At 38.6% G+C, this 24,005-nt stretch overlaps 1 protein-coding gene across 2 annotated transcripts in view; it reads right to left on the bottom strand.

Annotated features, from left to right (window-relative positions):
- Window positions 1-949: 949 nt before the first annotated feature.
- Window positions 950-24,005, bottom strand: part of LOC111327233 (uncharacterized) — a 31,151-nt gene continuing 8,095 nt past the window's right edge. The window contains exons 5-26 of one of the 2 annotated variants that reach the window (XM_088757664.1): window positions 23,595-23,747; window positions 22,812-22,855; window positions 22,359-22,459; window positions 21,786-22,110; window positions 21,088-21,159; window positions 20,508-20,540; window positions 19,863-19,904; window positions 19,199-19,570; window positions 18,808-18,849; window positions 18,605-18,652; window positions 15,526-15,837; window positions 10,696-10,728; window positions 9,698-9,733; window positions 8,689-9,042; window positions 7,862-7,951; window positions 7,354-7,557; window positions 6,422-6,544; window positions 5,678-6,025; window positions 5,262-5,487; window positions 3,797-3,949; window positions 2,573-2,712; window positions 950-2,005 (exon numbers count right to left, since the gene is read on the bottom strand). In XM_088757664.1, coding sequence (XP_088613790.1) covers window positions 1,773-2,005; window positions 2,573-2,712; window positions 3,797-3,949; window positions 5,262-5,487; window positions 5,678-6,025; window positions 6,422-6,544; window positions 7,354-7,557; window positions 7,862-7,951; window positions 8,689-9,042; window positions 9,698-9,733; window positions 10,696-10,728; window positions 15,526-15,837; window positions 18,605-18,652; window positions 18,808-18,849; window positions 19,199-19,570; window positions 19,863-19,904; window positions 20,508-20,540; window positions 21,088-21,159; window positions 21,786-22,110; window positions 22,359-22,459; window positions 22,812-22,855; window positions 23,595-23,747 — 3,484 coding nt within the window. In that variant the 3' untranslated portion in view covers window positions 950-1,772. The remainder of the gene's footprint in view (window positions 2,006-2,572; window positions 2,713-3,796; window positions 3,950-5,261; window positions 5,488-5,677; window positions 6,026-6,421; window positions 6,545-7,353; window positions 7,558-7,861; window positions 7,952-8,688; window positions 9,043-9,697; window positions 9,734-10,695; window positions 10,729-15,525; window positions 15,838-18,604; window positions 18,653-18,807; window positions 18,850-19,198; window positions 19,571-19,862; window positions 19,905-20,507; window positions 20,541-21,087; window positions 21,160-21,785; window positions 22,111-22,358; window positions 22,460-22,811; window positions 22,856-23,594; window positions 23,748-24,005) is intronic. The other variant, XM_088757665.1, reaches the window with a different exon arrangement.

The following is a 24,005-nucleotide window of genomic DNA, read 5'->3' on the forward strand; positions in this document are numbered from 1 at the left end:
GCTTGTACTTATTGGCTGCCACACCTCACAGACACACCATGCTCTGAATAAAATGATGTTTCAAAAACTGGATGATTAGGAACTTGATCCCTTTGTTCCTATCCGTCACTATCGACGTTTGTGCCCTCAAGAAGGTCCAACTGCACCTTCTACCTTGGCCATGGGGATTAGTTAAAATGAAAGGGGGATAAAAACATACACAAGTTCATCTTCTGTTGAAAACCTCTCGTGAGGAGGATGACTTGGCCAATCTCAATTCTGAGGGAATAATTTTTTATTGCCTTAGAAATTAACATTCCCATTGATTGTTACTCAGTTTCAGGGATCAACCTTTGGTATCCGTTGGGAAAGCAGTATGAAATTCGTGGTCGCTCTCCGATTAAATAAAGAGTTCTCTTTTTAATTCTCTTTTCGTACAAAGGTGTCCAAAAGTCGATTTTCAGGTAATTTTGATTGGATATAGCAGACCTCAATCGCTTCCTTTTGACTTCAAGTACCATTAAGACTTACCTGTGATTAATTGGACACAAAATGATTTCCTTTGACAGAAATCGAAAGTAATCTAGTGCAACACCTTCACGACCTTCACTTCCAAACGCAGATAAAACCAAAGGAAAAAGAATTAGAACTGCTTCAATACAGGACTTGGCGTAATGACTAGGTGGTAAATTAAATTGACTGCAAATGAACAGACACCAATTTACGCGCAACTCGATTGTGTGACCCGTGCACTATAAATCCATCCCTGAGTACTATTTGAAATCAAAACTCAGAGCAAGGTGGTTCGCGTGAAAAAAGGAACAGGGAAAACTATTCTTTTATTTATTTTGAAAATATGTGAACAGTCTGGGGAGCATAGTTTAAGCGCTAAATTGTTACCTTTAATTTAATAACTGATTTCTTCGAATATTTGCCAAATTGTAACCTTTGATGAATAACAGAGGCTAAGTTTCTTCACTTCTCTCAGTGGTCTTTTATTCTGAATCATGAACCGTCAAAGGTCGCAAAATTTTGCCGTCCACCGTCAAAATAAAGTTGTTTTATCTACACTCAGCAGCTTCCATGAAGAGAGAGGATCAACTTCTGCCCACGTAGACATGATGGGACGAATTGGAGTCAGTAAGGTTAGACAACATTTCGAATAACAGCTCTTGACCCTACCAAGTCAAGGCCAATCAGTGAGTTTTTTCCATCTTTGCGATTGTTTGAAAGCGCTGAAAAGATTGTCACTGTGTTAACGTATTTTAGCCTCTAGCTGCACCAGAGAGTCTGAAGATAAGGTGTGCTTATTTAATATTTCGTGACATTTTAAAACGACTAAAGCTAAAGAAAATAAAATGCGATTGAAAAGGCAGGTTTGATGAAGAGAAATGATAATCGGCTTGGTTTAAAACCACCTTTCCTATTCATTTTTGATTGCTTTTAAAAGATCCAGTTACAGTGATCAAAGATTCTTAAATTAAGGCACGACTTATAAGATCTATACTGTTTTGGCTTACATATCCTTCACAACATTCTGTAAATGTTTAAAAGCAATCTATTCAAAACAAGGCCTGCAGTCAATAAGAGACTTTTCAATGTAAAGCTGGAGTGAAACAAACAAATTACGTAACCTTTAAGGGGCTAAATTTCCCAGGAAGGAGATGATAATGTTTATTTTTATCAGAGGTTGCAATGAAAACGCGGAAACCTCTTAACTTCCGACATAAAGTATGTATTGGGTTGTTGTTTGTTAAGGGGGCAAATACACGATGCAGAAGAATAGCATATGTTTAGAAAGAGTCTTCATGTTCGACCATGTCTTCAGGCTGAACGTAAGCATTTCTTCTGCTTAGTTGTTCATCTTGGGTTGCGTACTGGTCTCCAACCTTGTTCCTATTCATGAACCGTCGTGCAATGCGGTATTTGACAAATAACACAGCCAATGCTGCAACTGCAATCAGAGCAAATCCTCCAGCCCCTGCAAGGCCACCAATCAGCGCAGTTTGCTTGTTTTGATCTGCGTCTGTAATTTGAAAGCAGGAGATGAATCAAAGCTTAAGTGGGGACTAAGGAAAGAGAGACATTAAATTCTAATTTTCCTTACTATTCTTATTTCGGTTGATGAAATTAGCGGTAGAAATGAAAGAGGGAAACATCTTAATATTTATTGGCAAGAAGTTAAAATTAACTGTTACCACGCTTAAAATTCACCGTAGTTTATCTTTTTTCAAAATCCTTTTATACTCACCTTTGTTTTTGATAATAGACGAGGACTCGAGTTTTATAATAACAATAATAATAACTTTAATATTTGTATTGCGCAAAATACATGTAATATATGATCAAATGTGCAATGTTTTAATTTTTGAGTTTTAAAAGTTTTTCTCATCATCACTACTATTTTGATCAATTACGATAAATGGCCAACTATTGAGTATTTAAGACCTGAACCAGCCTGAGTAATACTCCAAAGTACTTAAATTTAAAATTTAGGCAAGATAGCGTTGTTGATATCTTCAACACAAGCCCTAGATTAACTGATAAAACTATATTTCGATCCCCCATCTCTTCACATTGTATGTGAACTTGCCTCCTAGCTCTTGTTCTTGTTGGATGATCAGTGGTCCTCGCGTAAGAGTAACTTTGGTAGTGCTCTCTTCATGTTCTATTTCGTCACGAGTAACATCCCTCCGCTTTCTCTTCTTACTGCCTAAGCAACTTCGGCTGCACCTGTCAAAGTAGTTGAAGAAGATTTGAATTAGTTTCGAACGCCTTCGTTATCTTGTGAAGAAATCATATTACAATCAAGTTTCACTAGTATGGTTGTGATACTCGCCACTGATCAATATTTATTTGGCATCTCCTAGCCTACAGCATTTTTCTGGACAGATCGATCTAGTTTGATAAAACGTTTAAATACTTGTGAAAAAAATTCGTGGCTGGTATTTGAAAAGTATTTGAAAATTTTACATTGTATAAACTTTTACGTTTTACAGAATAATAAATGAAAGAATAATCGTTTGTCTTACGATTTAGAATCAGGCCATCAATTGCATTGATTGCCATAATAAACGACAACATTTCTTGTAGCATTAAAGAATAGCGTTGAGTGACGGTGAGATTTCCGTGCTATTTATTTGTGCCATTGATTGTTTTGATGTTGTTCTCGCAATGATGTAAACCAGTAAGGGAAAGCTGAGGTACCTTCCATTTTAAACGCATTTTTGTGCAAGTACCTTTGTAAAGATAGCCAACTGCAAACATTAAAGCAATTCCAGTTGAGTTTCGAAGGCTAAAAAAGAGGCTCTGCTAAACTGTAACTGATTTGTAATGTTACTCACATATCCTCGTTATCCCCAGCAGTTACCTATGTTACTTTCCCTGATTGGGCTCAATGATCATTTAGATGTAACAGGTGGCTTAACGATACTCATGCAGGAGACTCAGTGGCTCAAAGGTCAGTGTACTGGACTGGGTCGAGAGGTCTGAGTTTGAGACCTGGCCGGGTCAATGTGTTGTGTTGTTGGCCAAAACACTTTACCCTCACAGTACCTCTCTCAACACAGGAGTATACATGGGTACTGGCGAATTTTTAGGGAAGCCTGATGCAACTCAAGGGGGGGGGGGGAACTTTGCAATGGGATAGCATTCCATACATCCCAGGGGGGAGTAGTCATGCTTCTAGTCGCTTTATGATACAGCGGGGAAACGGGGAAAAGCTCCGGCTGGGTGGGCCTATAGGCTCAAGTACAAACTAAAATGTGCAGTACAGAAAGAATGCTCTCAGTATAGCTGTCCAAGTTGGTTAATTCACCTGGAGTTTGAAGAGTATCTATGACAGGCCAAAACTTCGCAGTGAATGTACACCTGATCGTAGTCGTTGAAGAATCTGAACGCTCTGATTTTAAATTGCTGGTAATTCCTCTTAGGATCAAAGTTGTATTCCATGGTTGTATCTTGCGGACAACTGTAGATAGTAAAAGTAATTAAGAAAATGTGTTGGCCTATGTGGTCCAATTCTATCCATTCATTACTCTTTAAAATCAGTTAAACGTTTGAAGTTGTCCTTCAGTAACATAATGATTGGATGAACGATTCGATTGGGGCCTTCAGCTACTGTATTTCTTTTTCTATCCCTAGCCTTTGGGAATGACAATGTCGTGTATCGACGAAAGCCTGGAATAAAAAGGGTATAATTAGCCAACACCTTAATCGAATCATCCATTTACTTCTCAGAATGATTATCCGATCAAGTCTATTCTTCTGTTTTTCCTTAAGGCCCCGTGCAAATGCACTAGATTTGTCCACTGTACAAGCTCTCAACACGTTGATTGTTTATTGAGGTGTTGAGTGGGGTGTTCAAATGACCTCAACAATGACTCAACATTTTGAGCATTCCGAAGATTTCACAAAGGCTCATGGAATAACATATCCGCCGTAACCTGATTTCTTTGACCTTATTTTGTTAAGTTCGCGGCCAAGCTGAGATCGAAGGCCAAATATCTTTGTCTCAATATCTGCTACCTCAATGTCTAGTTCGTCACTCATATCACTGAGTGCTTTCTCTCTCTTGTTTTTTAAACGGTATTCTTTCGTGCTTGGCGTCCCATAAGCATGTATTCTTCTCCAAAAAATCAATCAGCTATTCCGTTTCTTCCTCCATCCATTTTCTTGTATTTCCTCTTTTAGAATTTTTTGCATTTGAACTTTCCTGTAGAACTTCTAACTGTTGCGACACCATCTTGTAAAAATGTTTGGTGTGTTTAAACTCCAAATGGATACGCTGGGCACTGCGCGTGCGCGGGATCAACATGTGGAGCGTTGCTGTACAAATGTACTCGACTCTGTTGAGCCACGCATGGATGACCGCGAAACAAAGGAAATGTTGAGCGGTGTTGAGCGAAAAGTTTGACCAGTTTCAAATTTGATTCAACAAGACTCAAAACCACTCAACACCGCTCAACAGCTCTCAACAGGGCGTTCAAATGCGCTCAACTTGTTGAGCTCAACATGTCGAGAGCGTGTACAGTGGACGAATCCAGTGCATTTGCATGGGGCTTAATACTCAAAGGTTCTCCGACTGCCTCCATACTTTGCACCAAAAATTAAACATTCGCAGCCAATGAACTATATACCTTTAATAGCACTTAAACGATTTATTTCTAGAAGTAAGAAATCTAGCTGATATGAAATAACTAATCCTTGATTAAACTGACTAAAACTTGTGTACTTGTTCCAGAAAAACCATTCAAAATAATACGCTTGAGTAACATACGTACCCGTTCTGTATGATAGAGTATTGTGGCCAGGAGTAAAAGCTTCCAGTTTTAGTGGCCTTACATGTCACGGCCATTATTACCAGATCAGCACTGGATTCTACACTGTATCTCACATACAAGTACTGATTGATTGGCACGCTCAGAGGGTAGTCCTGCTCAGTATAGGGTGTGGCAAATGACGAACTCTTGTAAAAGTCAATTTTAAAGGTAAAGTTACCATACCCAGCTAGACAGCAGAAAAGATAAAGCCATTTTAGCACTTAACCGTGTTAAGTTTTGAATCATTATCAGACTTAAACAACTTTGCATTCTACCGTCAAGATGAAAGAGTTGCATCTTCCTCAGGGGGAAAGCAACTTAAGGTAAACGTTGCTGATTTGAATTAATCGGAACGATGGCCGGAAAATTTTATTTACCTTCTGTTCCAAAGTGTAGATGCTGAGGCTTGAAACCCAGGTTGACCCATTTCTTCCTCGAATAACTACAATAGAATGGAATTTTTATGTCATGTGATCTAGTTATGACATTCTCGATAACGATCACATCCGTTCGGATTTCATTCCAGAAGATAAGATCATCTTCAGTCTCGTTGACCAGTGTTCCGCAACCATTTAGCGGAGTGCTGATTAGCAGATGGGTGTCATTCTGTGTGGCTTTACACGATGAGTACCTCAAATGTAATCGGGCAGCGTCAAAAAAGGGAAATGTCTTCTTTTCTAAGGCAACTGTCATAATGTCACTGCAGTTAACAGACACACCAGGTTCTAAGATGAGGTAAACAAATCAATAGTTTTAAATTTAGCAGGAATTAAATGTGTCTCAACTACTCGTGCCTGCTACATTATAACTTCGAGGTGATTATGTCACAAAAAAGTATCACGTATTCGCAAACGCAGTGCATTTTCGATATATTTTTCTGCTCTTTTTGCAAATGAGCGAACTCTTTATATTTTGTTGACCAGGGGGCAACAGAGTTATGACCGTCTCCGGGTCTCAAGACCGAGCACTACCGCTAAAATCTTGCCAAGTTGTTGTTGCATTAGATTGTCATATTTTTTTCCCACATACTTTTTCATTATTGATCGTTATTCATTTCCACTCAGAAATCAGGGGCAGAAATTGTCGTCAGTAGAGAAAAGGTAACGGCTCACATTTCTTACCAACACAAGTCAAATTGTTAGCACCCATACTAATTCCGTCTGGACAGCCACAGTAAAATGATCCAGGGACATTGTAACAATGATGGCTACAGCCACCATTATTGATCGCACATTCATCAGCGTCTGTGTAAATAGAAATAAAAAGTTAGAAAATTGAAGGAAAAAACTCAGCCACGTAAAATATTTAAATTGCAAGCTAAACTTACAATGGACACCTTGGGATAATGGAAAACGCATATGCTGCACGATCCTCGCAGTAGATAGCGCTATTTAAGCAATAGCGAAAATCAGACCTGAAAAAAATCAGGCCTGTACGGGATTCGAACCACTGACCTCTGCGATACTAGTGCAGCGCTCTACCAATTGAGCTAACAAGCCAACTGGGAGCAGGCCGTGAAGTTGATTCGTAATAAACCCGTGAAAGTGATAAATGAGATACAATGAAATATATGAAGTTCATATATTTTGTACTGCAGTAAGAAGAGGAGACTAACTTTGGGGGTCTCAAGTCTATATCATGAGCCCTTTGACCCTAAGTGTGACTAGCATCTAACATCTCCTTTCAGCATGGCTTCTGAATCTCACATTAAGGTTACGAGAATAAAGGAAATGATCGACTAAAGAAGCTGCTAATTGTTACATAAATTTTCCTTGGTATGCACCCAAAGAAATCTATCAAGAACAGCGTGAAGAGCATAGATACTTGAGTCAGGGTGTAATGAATCAAATTGATTGGGAACTATTGAAAAGTATGGAACAGCATTTTTTGAACGATAATTAGGCAGCGAAGCTGAACAAATCGACACAGCGATCTGTTATTTCAATCGCGAACGCGTCAAACAAATCGTTGTCGTTATTGCTTTTCCCACTAAAATTTGTAGCTGCACAATAAAAATATCACCAAACAACTTTTCTTGTTTAATAAATTTTACCCAAGCACGATTTCCCGTTAGCAGCCAGTTGGTATCCACCAACGCAAGAGCAAGTGTAACTTCCAACTGTGTTGTGACAACTTTGATCGCATTCCGCCGGTAAATGAAATTGAAACTGAGAAGGATCTGGTTGAACGTTTACACTTGAAGCAGCATAGAAGGTCGTTGCCATAGCAGAGGCTGGTGTCGGGTGGATCCCGTGCACTGCAAACAAAACGTACATATTTCTTACTTTGTCAGTTTTAGCCTCACTCGCTTAGTCTATTCATGCCTACTTTATTAGGCTCAGTCTCATAGCAATAGCTAATAACGCTATTATGTTTTTATCATTAGACTGTGTATTTTTAAGTTTGTTTGAAACATGTTCTTTATGAAACGATGCTGGTTTTAAAGGGAATTACATTTGGGCGAGGAAATTGTTTATAAAAACATGGTAAAGCTTCCGATAGATAAGTAAAGGTCTTTAAAAAATTAGCCTTTTTCAGGAGCCCGGGTTTCGTTCACTTACCGTTTGACGAAGTAGGAGTGGCAGTTTGTGGTAAACACTGCACTTGGCTGGTCATATGGATTTGTTGACTTGGTGATGCAAAATTGTATCCTGCGTAAGGGGAAGAACTCGAATTTGTAAATATTACCGAACAAAAGCACTAACATTAAATAGAACATGTTCTTTTTGGTTCTAAGTATCATTTGTAGGTTACTCCCATGAATTTATTTGAAACTTAACAACAAAATGCACAAAAAAAACAACGAAGTTCTCCTATGTTTTCTCTAAAAAAGTGAAGCAAGTTAAGCAAGTCGTGATAGACGCTCGATCGTGCCTGAGTTCTGAATCTTTACTATGTCATAGAGTTTTACCGCTCCTCCTCTGTACCTGCACCATTTACCCTTCTTCACCTGGTAAGTAAGTAGTTTTTGTTGACAAAAACGTCTTTAAACCTCCACCAAAACAAGTTCTAATTGTCATTTAGGCCATTACTGATGAACTCAAATTTCGCGCGCTGAAGTACTCGGCATAGAGTCGATATTTCAAGCTTTTGATCTCTTAATAGAAGAGCATAATCTCCTCGAACAGAAAAAATTACCATAATGGTGCGTTCATTAGCCCTTATTCTTAAACCGGAACCAAACCCAAAGTTTGATATGTCCTGATTCAATCATCATGCTTTTTCAGTACTTCGAAGGTAAGACTTCACCAACCTAGAAGACGTTTTGATCCTGCTTTTAAATTTTCATTCAAATTTGAAATATTCTTTTACCCTTTGTCAGCCAGGAAAATTTCATCTATACATTTTAATTCAAGAAGGATTACGGAAATATCTTTTTTCCTCTTACTGTAAGATGTAGCGTAGAAATAAGCGTAAAATCCAGGCATCCTGATGACACCGTTCGAATGGAACAACACCATGAGGAACCTTCCTTTACTGTACAATCTGAACCATGGCAATTGGCCACATGCCCTGAAAAGAACAGGGCTGTACACAGAGTTACCATCGAGAATTTTCACATAATCCCACGGGCAGTGAGAACCTCCATAATCCAAATGGAAAGAATAGAAGTCTAGACGAACGTATCGGCCAATAGGAGCTTCGAGCAGCCAGGCGCACTCCTTGTTGTTCGGGTAACAACCTGGTTTGCCAGGGCTCTCAAAGGAACCATAACTGTAGTTGAGGTGATGGAAACAGTTTCCTGTAGAGAAAAAGAAAACATATCAAAACAAAACACTATTAATTTGAACCAAAAGAATATTCTCCCGTTTGAAGTTAAGTGCATTCTTCTGTCCAGGTTTCTCAGTGATCGTCGATTTGTATTCACGCTGACTGGATAGTTCTAAGGAGAGTTAGCACTAGCAAAGTTTCCTCACATCAGATAAGACATAGGTGCAAAGCCCTGGAAGAAGCATAGATTCATCTTTCACTTAAATAACCAAGCATCAAATTGACCATCCTCGTTTACTTTATCATAGCGCAAAAGCACCATAATGGAAATCCTATTCTAGCAATATGCAGGAAGTTTGCCATAATCGATCAAGTTAAGCGGCTTCGCCTGCCACGAGTCTCCCATGTCTCATTGTATGCATCAGTCGTAGAACATCCGAATTTCTAATCGAAAGGTCGTAGGTTCGAATTTTATAATGAGGACTTGGAGTTCTTTTTCTCGGAGTATGCTGCGTCATTCACTGAATAACATCATCTTTTACATTGATTTAGTAGTCAGCGGGATTGTTGAAATCTGAACCAAAAGCTTTGTAACTGCTCCCCTTAAACCACATAGTAGTTCAAATTAACACATTAGCTTAAAGTGTTACAGCGGCATGCCTTGATTTCTACCATCTGTTACTCACCAGGAAAAGCCGGGGTAGCAACGGCAATATACTGGGCTTTAAAAAGGAAGAATAAAGAAGAATAACCGTCATTAACATTGAAGTTCATAACCGCAAAAATTACTCTTAAAAATGCATAATTAAAGTGAGAAAGACTGACAAACCTGTTATATTTTACGCTCAAGGTGATTCCTCAGAAAAAAGTTATCGAAAAATTTTCTTAAAACTCTCCTTAAATGTTCCCTATCAATGTCTGTTTAGAAGAATACAATAAAAAAAGATAAGTCCTAGTGCTTGTTTAGGGGATGTAATGGGCCAAACTTACCCCATTTATGCCTATACTAGCACTAATCATGAGCGTCATTTCCTCGGTTCTCGGTACATTTTGCGATAGCTGGAGGCATGGGTTTTTACATTTGGGAAAAAATCACGCAATTTTCGGACATTGACTTAAAACTCTCCTCGAGTCGTTGCTGTCAAGGTCATAATTTGCAACCTCGAATAACGACCTTCGTGCGCGCCTTTAGCTATGTCTTTTATTCCAATCGATGAATTTTTTAATTTTCTCGAAATAAAAGGGGATTGTTCGAACAACAAAATTATACAGTAATAAATATATGTCACTGTGCTAGTTCAAGACCTGAAAACCTTCGTACCTTCTTACCTGGCCCATTGATTGGAAAACAATGCCACACTCTCGGTTAGTGCGCGCTTATGCGCCTGTTAGTTTTTGTGCGTAGTACAAGGTGCACAGTGCAATTCTGAGGAATCACCTTAAACATGGAAACTATCTCCTGGATCATTCATCTAGTTTTATTTCTTGAGAAGAACATTTCTTCAGTTATTTAATCATGGAGGTAAAAAGAATTTAAAAAATGGTAGAGCTTCTTCAATGTAGTCCTAACATATATTCAGTTCGTTCTGTACACTTCTCGGAGGAATCACAAAAATCAATCGGGGTAAAACAGCTGAAACTTTAATATGAATTTAAAAATTCATATTAAAGGAAAGATACTTACAGGGAGTAGGTGCGATACTAGTTGAGTGAAGAGCTGAAAAAAAAAACATTCATTGAAAATTGCGTTAACGTGGAACAATCTCAACTCTATCTAGCAAAATGAAATCATATCTTTGATACTTCATTATGTCCAGCACAAGCATAGAGCCATTACCTTTCATGTGGTTTACGTTTCCTCTTAGACGATACAGCTTGCAAAGTTTCAGGGATAATTCAAGTGCTCTCCTGACGCGAGGCCTCACGCTCCCAGAGATTCAGAGTGATCTAAGCTTATTTTATCCAGCTATTGCGGATTAATTGAATTAAATCTGTTCTAAAGTTGGAAGATGGAAAAGATTTCGGTTGTAGTCACGCTCCAGGTCATCACGAGAGAAATCTCACTCACCTTGGTACGTTAATATCTGACGACCATTCTGTCCAATTTTCATGAAAGTTTAACAAATCTACATGTCTTGTTAAGAGAGGTTGTCACGAAAAATCAAACATTCACCGGCAATAGTCAAAAAGTCGAATTGGCTCATATTCTAGTATTAGGTAGGCCTATAGGTAAAACAAACCAAGACATATGTAGTTTGAGTTTTATGGAAATTGGTTGCCTCTGACTGTTGTTATTTCTGCTAATGCTTAAGCCTTCTCAGTAAAATGAAAAAACGAAGATTGTTATCATACGCTATTTAAAGTTAAAAAACGTGACGCGAGGCTTGCGCGCGTAACTATGTATTTGATGCTCGCGCGAGGTCTTTATAGGCTTCTGGAAGTACGATGTGATCGTTCCTAGCATTCGGATCCAAAGTAGACTGCCAGGCCTCAAGGAAAAGTCTCTCGTGGTAATTAGATTCGAAACCAACGACCCTGACGTTTGTAAAGTCCATTTTATGGTCGAAAAGGTGGACATGGCTTGAGACCTTGGAGTTTAAGTCAAAACCTGCGACTGCCTTTTTGTGCTCCGCAATTCTGGTCTTTAATGACCTTTCTGTTTGGCCATAGCACTTAAAATTACACTGTGTGCAATTGATTTTGTACACCACGCCTGACTTCTGGCAGTCAGTTTGTCTCACTCCTTGGGGCGTGGAAAAAGGCTGTTGATTGTTAGTTGTTGTTGGTAGGCTACTTTGACCTTTTGTTATTTCAATATGCGACTTATTTTCTCGGAAAGACCCTGTACATATGGAAGCATTACAAAGCCTTTGTAGTTGGTCTGGACGGGTTGTTTAAATAACACACTCTTACAGTTACGTATAAAAGTCATTGGATAGCTGTTATCTCGCAGAACGGCCTTTACTCGTTGTATTTCTTCCCGTCTACCTTTATTGGTAGATGGAATGTTGTTTGCTCTTTTCAGTAAGGTGTTAACAGCGGACCTATTATGGCACATAGGATGACAGGAAAAGAAATCGAGATAACGGTCGGTATGTGTTGGTTTTCTGTAAATATTCACATGAATTTTTGTGCCGCGTCTACTTGTTACGGTGTCTAAAAAAACCTCTGAGAAAGAATACCTTCGCAGTCCAAAACAGTTCCGTTTTCACGCAACAAATAAAACAGCTTTCCATCTCCAGCGATGAAGTCCTGGTCTCCTTCGATGTGGAGTCCCTGTTCACCTCCATACCTGTGGACTTAGCTCTCACAATAACCAAAGAGAGACTACAACGAGACCAGAATCTGGCAGAACGTACCAATCTTTCTGTTGGCAACAAATGAGACTTTCAGAATTTGTCCTCAACCACAATTATTTTAAATATGATGGCGACCACTACAAAGAGATTTTTGGATGCGCCATGGATTCTCCCATTAGTCCTGTTTTAGCCGACCTGGTTATGGAAGAAATTGAGGAGACGGCGATCTCCACGTTCCCATACCCTCCCAAATGGTGGTGTAGGTATGTTGACGATAGTTATTCTTGTCTAAAAAAAGATCAATTCGACAAATTCCACAAACATTTGAACTCAATCAACCCGAACATACAGTTTACTTTAGAATTAGAAAACACCAACGGACAAGGCTTGCCTTTTTTAGAAACCGTAATACAACGAGTAAAGGCCATTCTGCGAGATAACAATTATCCAATGACTTTTATATGGAACTGTGAGAGAGTGTTATTTAAACAACCCGCCCAGACCAACTTCAATGGCTTTGTAGTGCTTCCATACGTACAGGGTGTTTTCGAGAAAATAGGGAGTTTAAGCAAATCACTATGGCTGGCGCTGCTACAGCTACCGGAAGTAAAATTGTCCAGGAACGATTCATTGCGCATGTCAGTGGTTCCCATCCAGTCGTAGCGGGAAATCCTTCTACGCGAGTGGGAAGGTTTCGGCGTAGTCTGTGGTACGTGAACTTATCTCGCTTCTTTCTTCGCTTTATACATTCTCCTGAGCAATTTTAACTATTGAAATACACTTAACATCTTTAAAAATAGCTTATCGGGAATATTTATCAAGCTTGCTGTCCCTTCGCGAGTGAATCTGCCTTTATTTTTGCAGCCGGGTTTGTCGAAGGATCGAAGCAGTGTGCACATGGAGAACACAGCGAACGCAAGGAGAAATGCGGAAGTAGAAAGTCTAACTTTTCCTTTCAAACCTCAAAGACTACTTAAAATTCAAATAGCTAAAGCCGAGGAATGACGAGGGTTATGAGGGACCGTGTAGAAACTTTGCTTTGGTGTTTATAAGCTCCAAACTGGCAATTTTACAACACGTAAGCTTAAATATTTTAATTCACTCATTCACTGTGCACAGGATCGCTTACAATTTTTTTCCAAACGTTGGAATCCCTCGTCCCTTTGAACGAAGTCATTTTGAGTTTTTAGACGAGCAAAAACTACCGCGAAGACGCTTAATTTATTGGTTTTAAACTTCTCAGCCGTACTAGGTTTGTAGTTCGCGTTGCTTAAAGTTGAATTTTGGCGGGCTACGGCGACGTACTCTCCCCAAGCCTCGTCAACCACGATAGCCGTAGCAGCGCCAGCCGTAGTGATTTGCTTAAACTCCCTAATAAGTCGCATATTGAAATAACAAAAGGTCAAAGTAGCCTACAAACAACAACTAACAAGCAACAGCCTTTTTCCACGCCCTAAGAAGCGAGACGAACCTGACCGCCAGAAGTCAGCCATGGTGTACAAAATTAATTGCACACAGTGTAATTTTAAATACGATGGCCAAACAGAAAGGTCATTAAAGACCAGAGTTGCGGAGCACAAAAAGGCAATTGCAGGTTTTGACTTAAACTCCGATGTCGCAAGCTATGTCCACCTTTTCGACCATAACATGGACTTTACAAACGTCAGGGTCGTTGGTTTCGAATCTAATTACCACGAGAGACTTTTCCTTGAGGCCCGGCACTCTGCTTTGGATCCGAATGCTAGGAACGATCACATCGTACTTCCAGAGGCCTATGCAGACCTCGCGCGAGCATCAATTACATAGTTACGCGCGCAAGCTTTCGTCACTTTTTTTAACTTTAAATAGCGTATGATAACCATCTTCGTTTTTTCTCATCACTGATGAAGGCTTAAGCATTAGCTGAAACGTCTGATTCAGAAGTAACAAAGGTCACATATGTAGTTTGTTGAAAAATTCTTTTCATTTCAAGAAAATTGATAGAACTAAATTCATGCATAACTAGCTCCATTAGAAGGTCGAACTTAGTCCATTTTTGGAGGCCTTATTTGTACTTGCAAAAGCAGATAAAAACTTACTTATTCCACAAACTTTTAGTACAATGTCTTCCCTATGTTTTCACCAAAACGTAGTGTCACTATTTAAATTTGAAATAAAATACGGATTTTTCTATCTATTTACTTAGGTGCCGTGTGAAAAGTAGGGTAGCTTCAAAAAAAATTTTTATAGGTGCTAAGTGAAATAAACGTTTATTATTTGAAATATGAGAGGTGTAAATGATAAACTTACCGTTTGTAGGGTTGTTTTTTGGGGTTTATGCGCTGATATACATGCGAGGGCTTTAAATTCATAGAAATTTCGCTCTTCGGCGAAGTCGGCGACACGAAAGATAAGACCGACTTTGTCTATCATTTGCAGTTTGTGAGCTTCACTGGTAATAATAAATGCTTGAATGCTATAAATAACATCTTCAAATTACTTGCAATACGATAGAAGTTGTTTTCGTTTTCTCTGAAAGCATTCATTTTGCAGAAATGAATAGACATGGTTAATTTGTCACTGCGTGACTCCTGTGTCACGCATTTGTTCGATTTATATTCTTATTTTGCACGGTGGTTTGGAATTTCTTAAATCGAAAAGTTGCAGGGAATTTTTTAGATGAAATCCAAAAAGTACGAATGAGAGGTTTCGTGTTCAGATAAAAATCCATAACCTTTTATGACTTGTAACCACTCATGGGCAATTAGCAGTGAAACGTTACAGTTAATTTCACCTGATGAAACTTAGTGCACAACTAGTAAACAACCGAGTTTAAATGTTTTGAAGAATGCAAATTTGTTGTTCATTGAATCTCTTGTTATGGATGATTAAAATATAGGGCATTTGAGAGAAGGTGCAATAAAACTTTGGTTTACTTGCATTCGTATTGTTAGCATCATGCGGTTTGAAACATGTAAAAAAAAAATAGAGAATTCGAAAGAAGTAAACTTTGTTCATTCTACGCTATGTCAAATGTAGGGGTATCGTCACCTGTAGGTCAAAACACTACTCCAATGTCATTGTTATTCCCCGACAGGTATGGGCTTCCCACTCTCCATAAGAGAAAAGTTAATTGTAATACTGTCGAATTCGTAATGGCCCCCTTACATTCTGATTACCTCTATTTTTATTCTTGGTGAGAATGATAACAAAGAGTATTCGTATCGTTACTCTACCTTTAGGTCGGCAAACCACACCAGCGTCCTCACTATGCCCACAGTTATGATCTCCCCATCCTCTGTGGTCGCACTGTGATATTGATGTCTCATTTCCCACACATCGCACGTCATCCAGCCATATTGGACCAGTTCCTCGCCCAAATGCTGCATTACGAGGTGCTGATAAAGCTCCATCGTATCCAAGCTCACGACAAACTACGTTAGCATCCTGTAAGTCCCAAAGATCGTCACAAATGGTTCCCCATATGCCATTGTACAGCACTTCAACACGACCAGATGACAGCGAATTGTTGAGGCTAGCCAGGCGAACTACAGTCGTGAATATAAAGATTAGAAAAAGTTCCAGATAAAACTTGTCGACTCAGCCACTTTTAAGAATGTACTTAGAAATTGAAATTTCATATTTTAAAATATGAAATCTACTGCATCGCTCTAAAATACCTCATCCATCCAATTATTGTTGTTCAATCGCAGAAAAAAGTTAAAATGGTATAGAGGGAGAGAGGGTAAAGGTAAGGGCATGAGGAGAAAAATTTGGTGGGGCATGTCAGAGCATTATTGCGGAATTTAATCTCACATTGTAGGAATTAGCTAAACAACTTTTTGTTACAATTGTACTGGACCAGGTCGGTCTGATGGAATAGAAACAAAACTGGATCCGGAGACTTCAGAACGCGTGCATTTACCGGTAATAGTAAAAAAATCCGAATTGGCTCATATTCTAGTATCAGTTAGGCCTATAGGTAAAACAAACCAAGACATAGGTAGTTTGTTGAAAAATTCTTTTGATTTGAAGCGAAGTGGAAATGATAAACTTACCATTTGTAGGGTTATTTTTCTGGGGTTTTTGTGCTGCTATGCATACGAGAGCTTTAAATTCAGGAATTCCACTCTTCGGCGAGGTCAGCGACACAAAAGAAAAGACGGACCTTGCTAATCATTTGCAGTTTGTGAGCTTCAGTGGTTAGAATGAAATTACTGGCACTCTGCATTTAGTATTTCCCCCTCGAGTCCACCCAAGACCAAGTCTTGAGCAATGAAGTGGGCATATTGTCCATGCATCAATATCGTTGGGTCGTTGTAAAACAGCTGCTCTACTCAATATCAAGTCATACTCGGTGAACACACCCGACGGTGAATAAAAAAGAGCCAAACGTCCTTCTATTTCCTTGTCACAGGACAGCAAAGCTAATATTCGCCTATCTCCTTTTCTGGCTCTTGGATTGTAGCCTTGATCATCCCCAAAAAATTTCCATTCTTCAAATTTCTAAACTTAACTGTTTTCTCACTGCGCACTAAGCCTTATCAGATGAAATTGATTGATTAACTGTAACGTTTTATTGCTAATTGCCTATGAGTAGTTACAAGTCCAAAAAGGTTATGAATTTTTATCTGAAGACGAAACCTCTCATTCTTACTTTTTAGGTTTGATCTAAAAAATTCCCTGCAACTTTTCGATTTAAGAAATTTCAAACCACCGTGCAAAATAAGAATATAAATCGAACAAATGCGTGACACAGGAGTCGCGCAGTGACAACCATGTCTATTCATTTCTGCAAAATGATTGCTTTCGGAGAAAACGAAAACTATCGTATTGCAAGTACTTTGAAGACGTTATTTATAGCATTCAAGCATTTATTATTACCACTGGAGCTCACAAACTGCAAATGATAAACAAAGTCGGTCTTTTCTTTTGTGTTGCCGACTTCGCCGAAGAGCGAAATTTCTATGAATTTAAAGCCCTCGTATGCATAGCAGCACAAAAACCCCAGAAAAACAACTCTACAAACGGTATGTTTATCATTTCCATCTCTCACATTTCAAATAATAAGCGCTTATTTCGCTTAGCACGTATAAAAATATTTATTTGAAGCTACCCTACTTTTCACACGGCAGTTAAGTAAATAGATAGAAAAATCCGTATTTTATTTCAAATTCAAATAGTGACTCTACTTTTTTGTGAAAACATAGGGAAGACACTGTTGTAAAAGGTTTGTGGAATAAGTAAGTTTTTATCTGCTTTTACAAGTACAAACGAGGAAAACATAGGGAAGACACTGTTGTAAAAGGTTTGTGGAATAAGTAAGTTTTTATCTGCTTTTACAAGTACAAACGAGGCCTCCAAACATGGGCTAAATTTGACCTTCGAATGACGCTAATTATGCATGAATTAAGTTTTATCAATTTCCTTGAAAGCAAATTAAAAGAATTTTTCAACAAACTACGTATGTCTTGGTTTGTTTTACCTATAGGCCTATCTTATACTAGAACATGAGCCAATTCAGTGACATCTTCTCTCAATTCCTTTAAGTAGAGGTAACTCGCGTTAAAAACAAACTTCGAGTAAGAAATTCGCAGGCATACCACCGACCAATGAAACGAAACATCAAACTTCATGGCAAGTCTCTTGACAAAGAACTCCTTTGAAATTCGTGGGAAAGGTCATTACGCGAAACGGGGAAAATACAACAGTACAATGGAATATACAAAATCCAAAATTCATCGGGAGAAACCGAAGGAAAACTGGACAAAGCAAGCTGGGGAAGAAGAAAAACTTAACTTGGATTTCTTAGGCCCGGGCTCTCTCATCGTTGAGTATTCCCCTTTTGAGCATTCGATGAAGATTTTAATTTTTTAGCGCTCCGAAATGTGCCAGAAAATCCCCTTTGTAAAATGCAAATCGAGATCCCGGACAAAAGCCCGCGGGAAGCGTCAACACTCTGCTGGAGGCCTTCCGGATTATGTCAACTTTCGCTCTTAGGTACAGATTACCCTAAAACATTCTTTCAGCCGTATGTCGCATTCTTTTTTAGATTTGAATTTTTTTTTGGACAAATTAAACTTTAAGAAAGCAATTAAACTTGTTTTCTCTGACTAAAGAGAAAAAAGACGAAATTTAGAAAATTCTGACTACATTTTGTTGGCAATAACCTTAAAACACGCGATACAGATGTAGTAGGTGTTTTGGTGGAAGTGCACTTCCTCAGTTCATTGTAGAAGAATAATAGATATGGTTCAACTTGTTGCCTACTTCCAAAAATTTGGTGTAAAAGTGAGCGGGGAGACTTTGTCTTACCATTCCCAAAAACATACATAGATGCTGTCGCCGTCGGCTGTGTGGATGCTGTTGAGTTGAACGAAAAGATGTAGTTACTTTTAATCACAATGTAAAAGTGGAACGATAATAAGTGTATTATGTTACGTGAAAATAGAAATTTCTGGACTAACTTGAACAACGCCGACGAAAGAGGCAAAGAAAATTTTAGGCAACAGAAATACCTGGCGAGGGTGCTATAGTGGTAGACGTCAACGAGTGATAACCTGTTGAGAAAAAAGTGAAGAGCTCTTGTAAATTGTGATTTGACCTTATCGATAAATAGGTCTAAACTAATTATCATCTACGATAGGAAAATTCTAATCTCCGTTCTGTTACTCTCTGGCCTTGGCAGTCTTTGCTGTCTGTTTCATGTAACTGTCTGTCGGTCTGTTTGGCTGTTGTATGCTGTTCGTCTACGTGTTTGTCTCTCTTCAATTGGTCTGTCTGCCTGGTAACTGTCCGTTTGTCTCTCGCAACCGTCTGTTTGCAGTCTATCCGTCTGTTTGTTGGTTTTTCCATCGGTCTGTCTTTCTGTCTGTTTTTCTACCAGTCTGTAACGTCTGTCTGTCTCACCTCCTCCATTTCCACAAAAACGAGAGTCACAAATTGATAAGGGTACAAGCTCGTACACGTAGAAACCGCTGCAGTTACGAACGCGAATGTAAGTAGACCATAAGCAGCAACTTGAGGACCAGTGAAAACACACTTGAACATAGACAATTCCATCAGCCACCGACGGGTGCTGGCCATTTAACCAACCCGTTACGCTAGTGCCGCATCGATATCTTCCTACACAGGACGTTGGCATCTCTGTTCCCGCTGCACCAAGAAATCTGTACCATCCAGATTGTAAAGTGTGATAATCACAATCTACATTTCCGTAATAGCCGTTATAATGACCCATCCCTCTTTCTGCATCTTGTAGGTAAGAATGGTTGTAGCATTCTATAAAGTAATGTCAAATGCATGCTTTAGTTTTTAGGTGCGTTTCACAAAGCTTCACAACTAATAAGTATTTTGTCTTTGTTTTCAAAAATCTGAAATAAACAGAACAATGCAATGTTAACCATACATGTTTTTAAAATAGCCTAGAATGGTGCAAAGAGAAATTCTGCGATCAATCACGACCTAATTCAGTTTATCTTCATTTTGAAGAAAGTTAGTTATTACTGCTCTAGTAGCTTAGAGTGGGATCTGAAAGAAGAGAAATAAAAACGTAGAAACGTCTTATGACAACCTGAAGATTGTGAAGGAGCTGCGCTAACGGATGCAGATGGGCCTGTGTAGAGAAAATTTAGAGTTAATTTTACTCAAGGACTCAGCTGCAAATTAGCAAGCATTTGTCAAAAAGAATGGCAACAATTGCAAACGACGAACATCACATTCAAGGCTCAGTGTTCCCTATGGATTTAGTGTTTTTTTTTTTACTTAAATCTCTCAAGATTACTATTCATTAATTCTATCTAAAAACTCTTCTATATGGTATCGATATATTGGTCTGAGCTCAATCAATAACATTCATGTCATGTGGTAATAGCGGTGTCAGTGGTGATAGTAAGTAGTGGTTATAGAGCTAGCAGTGAAAGTACTTATAGGAGTAGCAGCGGTAGTGGTGGTGACTTGGTAGTTAAAGTAGCCATGGAAATACGCAGTGGTGCTAACGGTAATGTTAGTGGTAGTAGAAGTAGTAATGAGGGGGGGGGGGGTGGTGATAGTATTACTGGTGGTGTTAGTGCCAATAATCGAGATAGGGGTATAGTGGTAATAGCAGGGATAGCACTAGGGGCAGTGTTAGAGGTTGGCTTTAGAGTTAACTGGTGATGGAAATGAGAGGGGTAATGGGTGCGGAAGTGGTACTAGTGGTAGTAGAAAAAGTAATTACCAGTTGAAGTAGGTGTTATCCTTGAAGAGATGGCTGTAGATAAAAAATTAAAAGCACAATAAGATCACAAAAAGGAATAATCATACAATTGATACAGACGATATCTCTGTTTGAGGAAAAAGCGTTTGTTATTTCGTTGGACACATCAGTTTTCGTTTGTTAATGTTAAAGCCTGCCCTAAGCATGATCAGAAGGATATGCTAAATTTTAATTAGAAGAAACGAGAAAAAATCAACAAAGATGTTAACGTGGGAAACATTTCCAAGGCATGATAGGCTGAAAAGTTTACTAAATCAAACACTGGGAAAAATAATCATGTTGCAAAGAGTATTAACTATACCGATGAGCTTAAAAGATACCCTAGATGAAACAGTTTTGAGAATATACAGGTAAGATGTTGTTTTCAACTCTGTCATGAGAGTAACGTAACCCTTGTTCCAAGAACTGACAGGGTAAGCCTGTACACCTTGAGATAATCGAATGGCTCAAAGAAAAATTATGTTGAGGTCTTTTTTCCATTATTGTTATTATTAGCATAAGGAAGCATCCCACAAAAAGTAGTAGCAGTAGATGTATCTACCTGAAGTCTGGGTATATGGCCACCACCAATGAGATCGTTTTGACCGATGATGTCCCCTACACTCATCTATATCTGCAAACAGAAAAGAAATTTCCACGTGGAATAAATCTCGTAAAAATATATCTTGAAATTGAGTTTATGCTTCTAAATTTCAAATATTAGAATTGGTTCACCCCAGTTAAATATTATGATTTCGATTTTGAATTTCTGGCTTGATCTCATTGGATATTGGTTTGCTTTAGATTTAAGTTTCTACTCCAGCAATTGATAGAATAATTTCGAAACATTAAAATTGTAAACAGTTTAGAGGAAGAATATTAACTAAACTTTGCGGTTTTCAAAAATTTCATACATTGCTACATTATTGCCGAAAGTAATTTCATTCTGAACGACCATCGGTGGAAATGAACAATACATATTCCATTTAATCAATTCCAACAGATCATTCTTCATGCACATAACCTTTTAAGATAATTATGGGAAGAAACATTTTCGTTGGGCTGCGTAAAATCATTCTTACTAAATACAAAGCCCTATTACTGAAGATTATCAGACTTACTGATAGCGCTTTTTGCATTGGTTGAGATAGGAGCATAGATGATGCACCCTCATAGCCTACAACGAGACGAGACAATGCAAGCTAAAGATGCCGGTTTTGTGAAGATGTTTAAAATCAAATATTATAACTCTGGACGTACCCTCACACTTTTGAAAACTTGGAGGAGCCAAAGCATAACCAACAGGGCAGGCACCATCTACAGGGAAAGCCCAGTCTTTGGGTGAGGTTATACCAGGCGTTGGTGGACCATCATATGAGCAGCCTTGTCCAACTACTGCACCGTGATCTATCAAGATGGCATATGAACCATTCATACTCAGTGCAGCCTTGGGCGTGGCAAAATGCAGTGCTGTGCGATTACTGTCGATAATGACGTAACCGGAGAGGGCATTCACTTTGAAGACGGTAAAACCATTTGATTGCAGAACCAGTCGTATGAATGCTGAGCTACGAGGCTTCTTTATCTGCAAATAATCAAACTCATCATAAATTCAAGTATATTCTAAATTTGGATGTTTCCCTCACCTTTTGAATCCCCACGATCTGAAAACTAGTTCTCCCAGAAGATGACTGTTTTTTCGGTTTCTTGGTAATGAGAAACTGGGTATCCGAGTAATGTTCCTTAATTTTTAATTTTCTTGATTATTATCCCTTGAAAGCATTAAAATTTATTAACATTCTATTAAAGTATCTACGTATAGGTGTTCCTCACCACTCTGTCAAAATGAATACTCCACCATATCAGTCCTGTTCCAATCTCACTTATAGGGCTTCTTGGCCTTTGTGTACCCAAAATAACATGAGGCGTATTACCTAAAAATGATTGAGTGTCTATATAAATAAATGATGAAATGATACATGCTTCTTAAATAACGAATGGCTAAAGGACTCAGTTGATGTGCTTTTTATTTCAGTTTTTAATTTATGATGATATTGAAATTATTATTATCATAGTTACTATTATTATTATTTCATTGCCTTTTTGTCATTAACATAATAGATATTACTATTCATTGTTTTTGCGTTATTATTAATAAACAAATAGACCAGCCAACTCTTCAGTTAGCATGAAACATTAAACGAAAGAAAATATTAAAAAGCAAAAGCTGAAAATATCCCTTTTTCTCAATGAATCGAAATGTACTAGAGGATTAAAAATACTTACTCAGCCCCACAAGGATTGTGACACAACGCCATTCACTTTGTAATCTGTAGATTGGAAATATATGAAATTTAACAAATGGTAAACACCACAGCGTACACTATGGAGTTATGGATGCACGCGGGAGGTTGCTAAGCACGAAAGTAGGGTAAGAGTCGCTCGAGGCGATAGCCGAGAGCGACTCTAGCTTCTTGAGTGCTTAGAAAACCTACCAAGTGAATCTATAACTCAATAGTGTAGGCTGTGGTGTTTACCATTTGTTTTATAACATAACATTGATACATTGTAGCTAAAGAGTTCCCTTTTATTTAACAAATCTTACGCGACCAGAAAAAACAAATGCGCGCGGAAAAATAGTCTTTGCATTTGCTCACGTCAGCAGCGTACACCCATGGGCAAAGGGGGGACGCTAAATTGACCAATCAGAGCGCGCGCTTTACTTTGGTTATGTTATAAATGGATATATACACACCGACTTACACAACATGAACTTTTCTCATCCTCCTGTAAATTAATAAAGACATGGACCAAGATAAACCAGACACAAAATTGTTTTTTCCAGTACTCGAGTTTCTTGTACTAGTATAGAGCTCTGGTTGTTGGACTAAAAATGCTGCCTGGTATGCACATGTTGCACTCCATAAAACATCATTAATGTTATACTCTTGTCTTGACAGTGATCATTAATACTAATAAAAACTTAAAATAACTCATTCTAACTTGGCAGTTCATCAAAATTAGGATTGCAGATACAAAAATTTTACACAACGTACGAGAGCATCTTACCCGTCTGAATCCAAGGCTTGAAAACAGAACAACTGCTGCCCAACTTGGTTCTGATTCGGATACCAAGTGACATTCCTGTAGAAGATGCCTCCATGAAAGCGTAGTGGAGTCAGTTGCATCCCAATTGGAGAGCTTGTCGTTATCTCAACAATACTTAGAATATAAAGAACAGATATTAAGCGTTGGATGTAGTCTTTGAGTAGCACAGTGTCATACCGTCAGAAGTGTAAGTCGAGTGAGGCCAGGTATGCTACGATAGTTTAATTTTCCAAGCTTTCGCCAATCTACGGCATCATCCCTGATGATGTCGTAGATCGGCGAAAGCTCGGAAAACTAAACTATCCTGGCATACCTGGCCTTACTTGACTTACTCGTCCATCTTTCTAAGGAAAAGAGTCTTGGTTAACGTCA

This window comes from Stylophora pistillata, chromosome 4 (genome assembly GCF_964205215.1).
Source record: "Stylophora pistillata chromosome 4, jaStyPist1.2, whole genome shotgun sequence".
Classification (NCBI taxonomy): Eukaryota; Metazoa; Cnidaria; class Anthozoa; order Scleractinia; family Pocilloporidae; genus Stylophora; species Stylophora pistillata.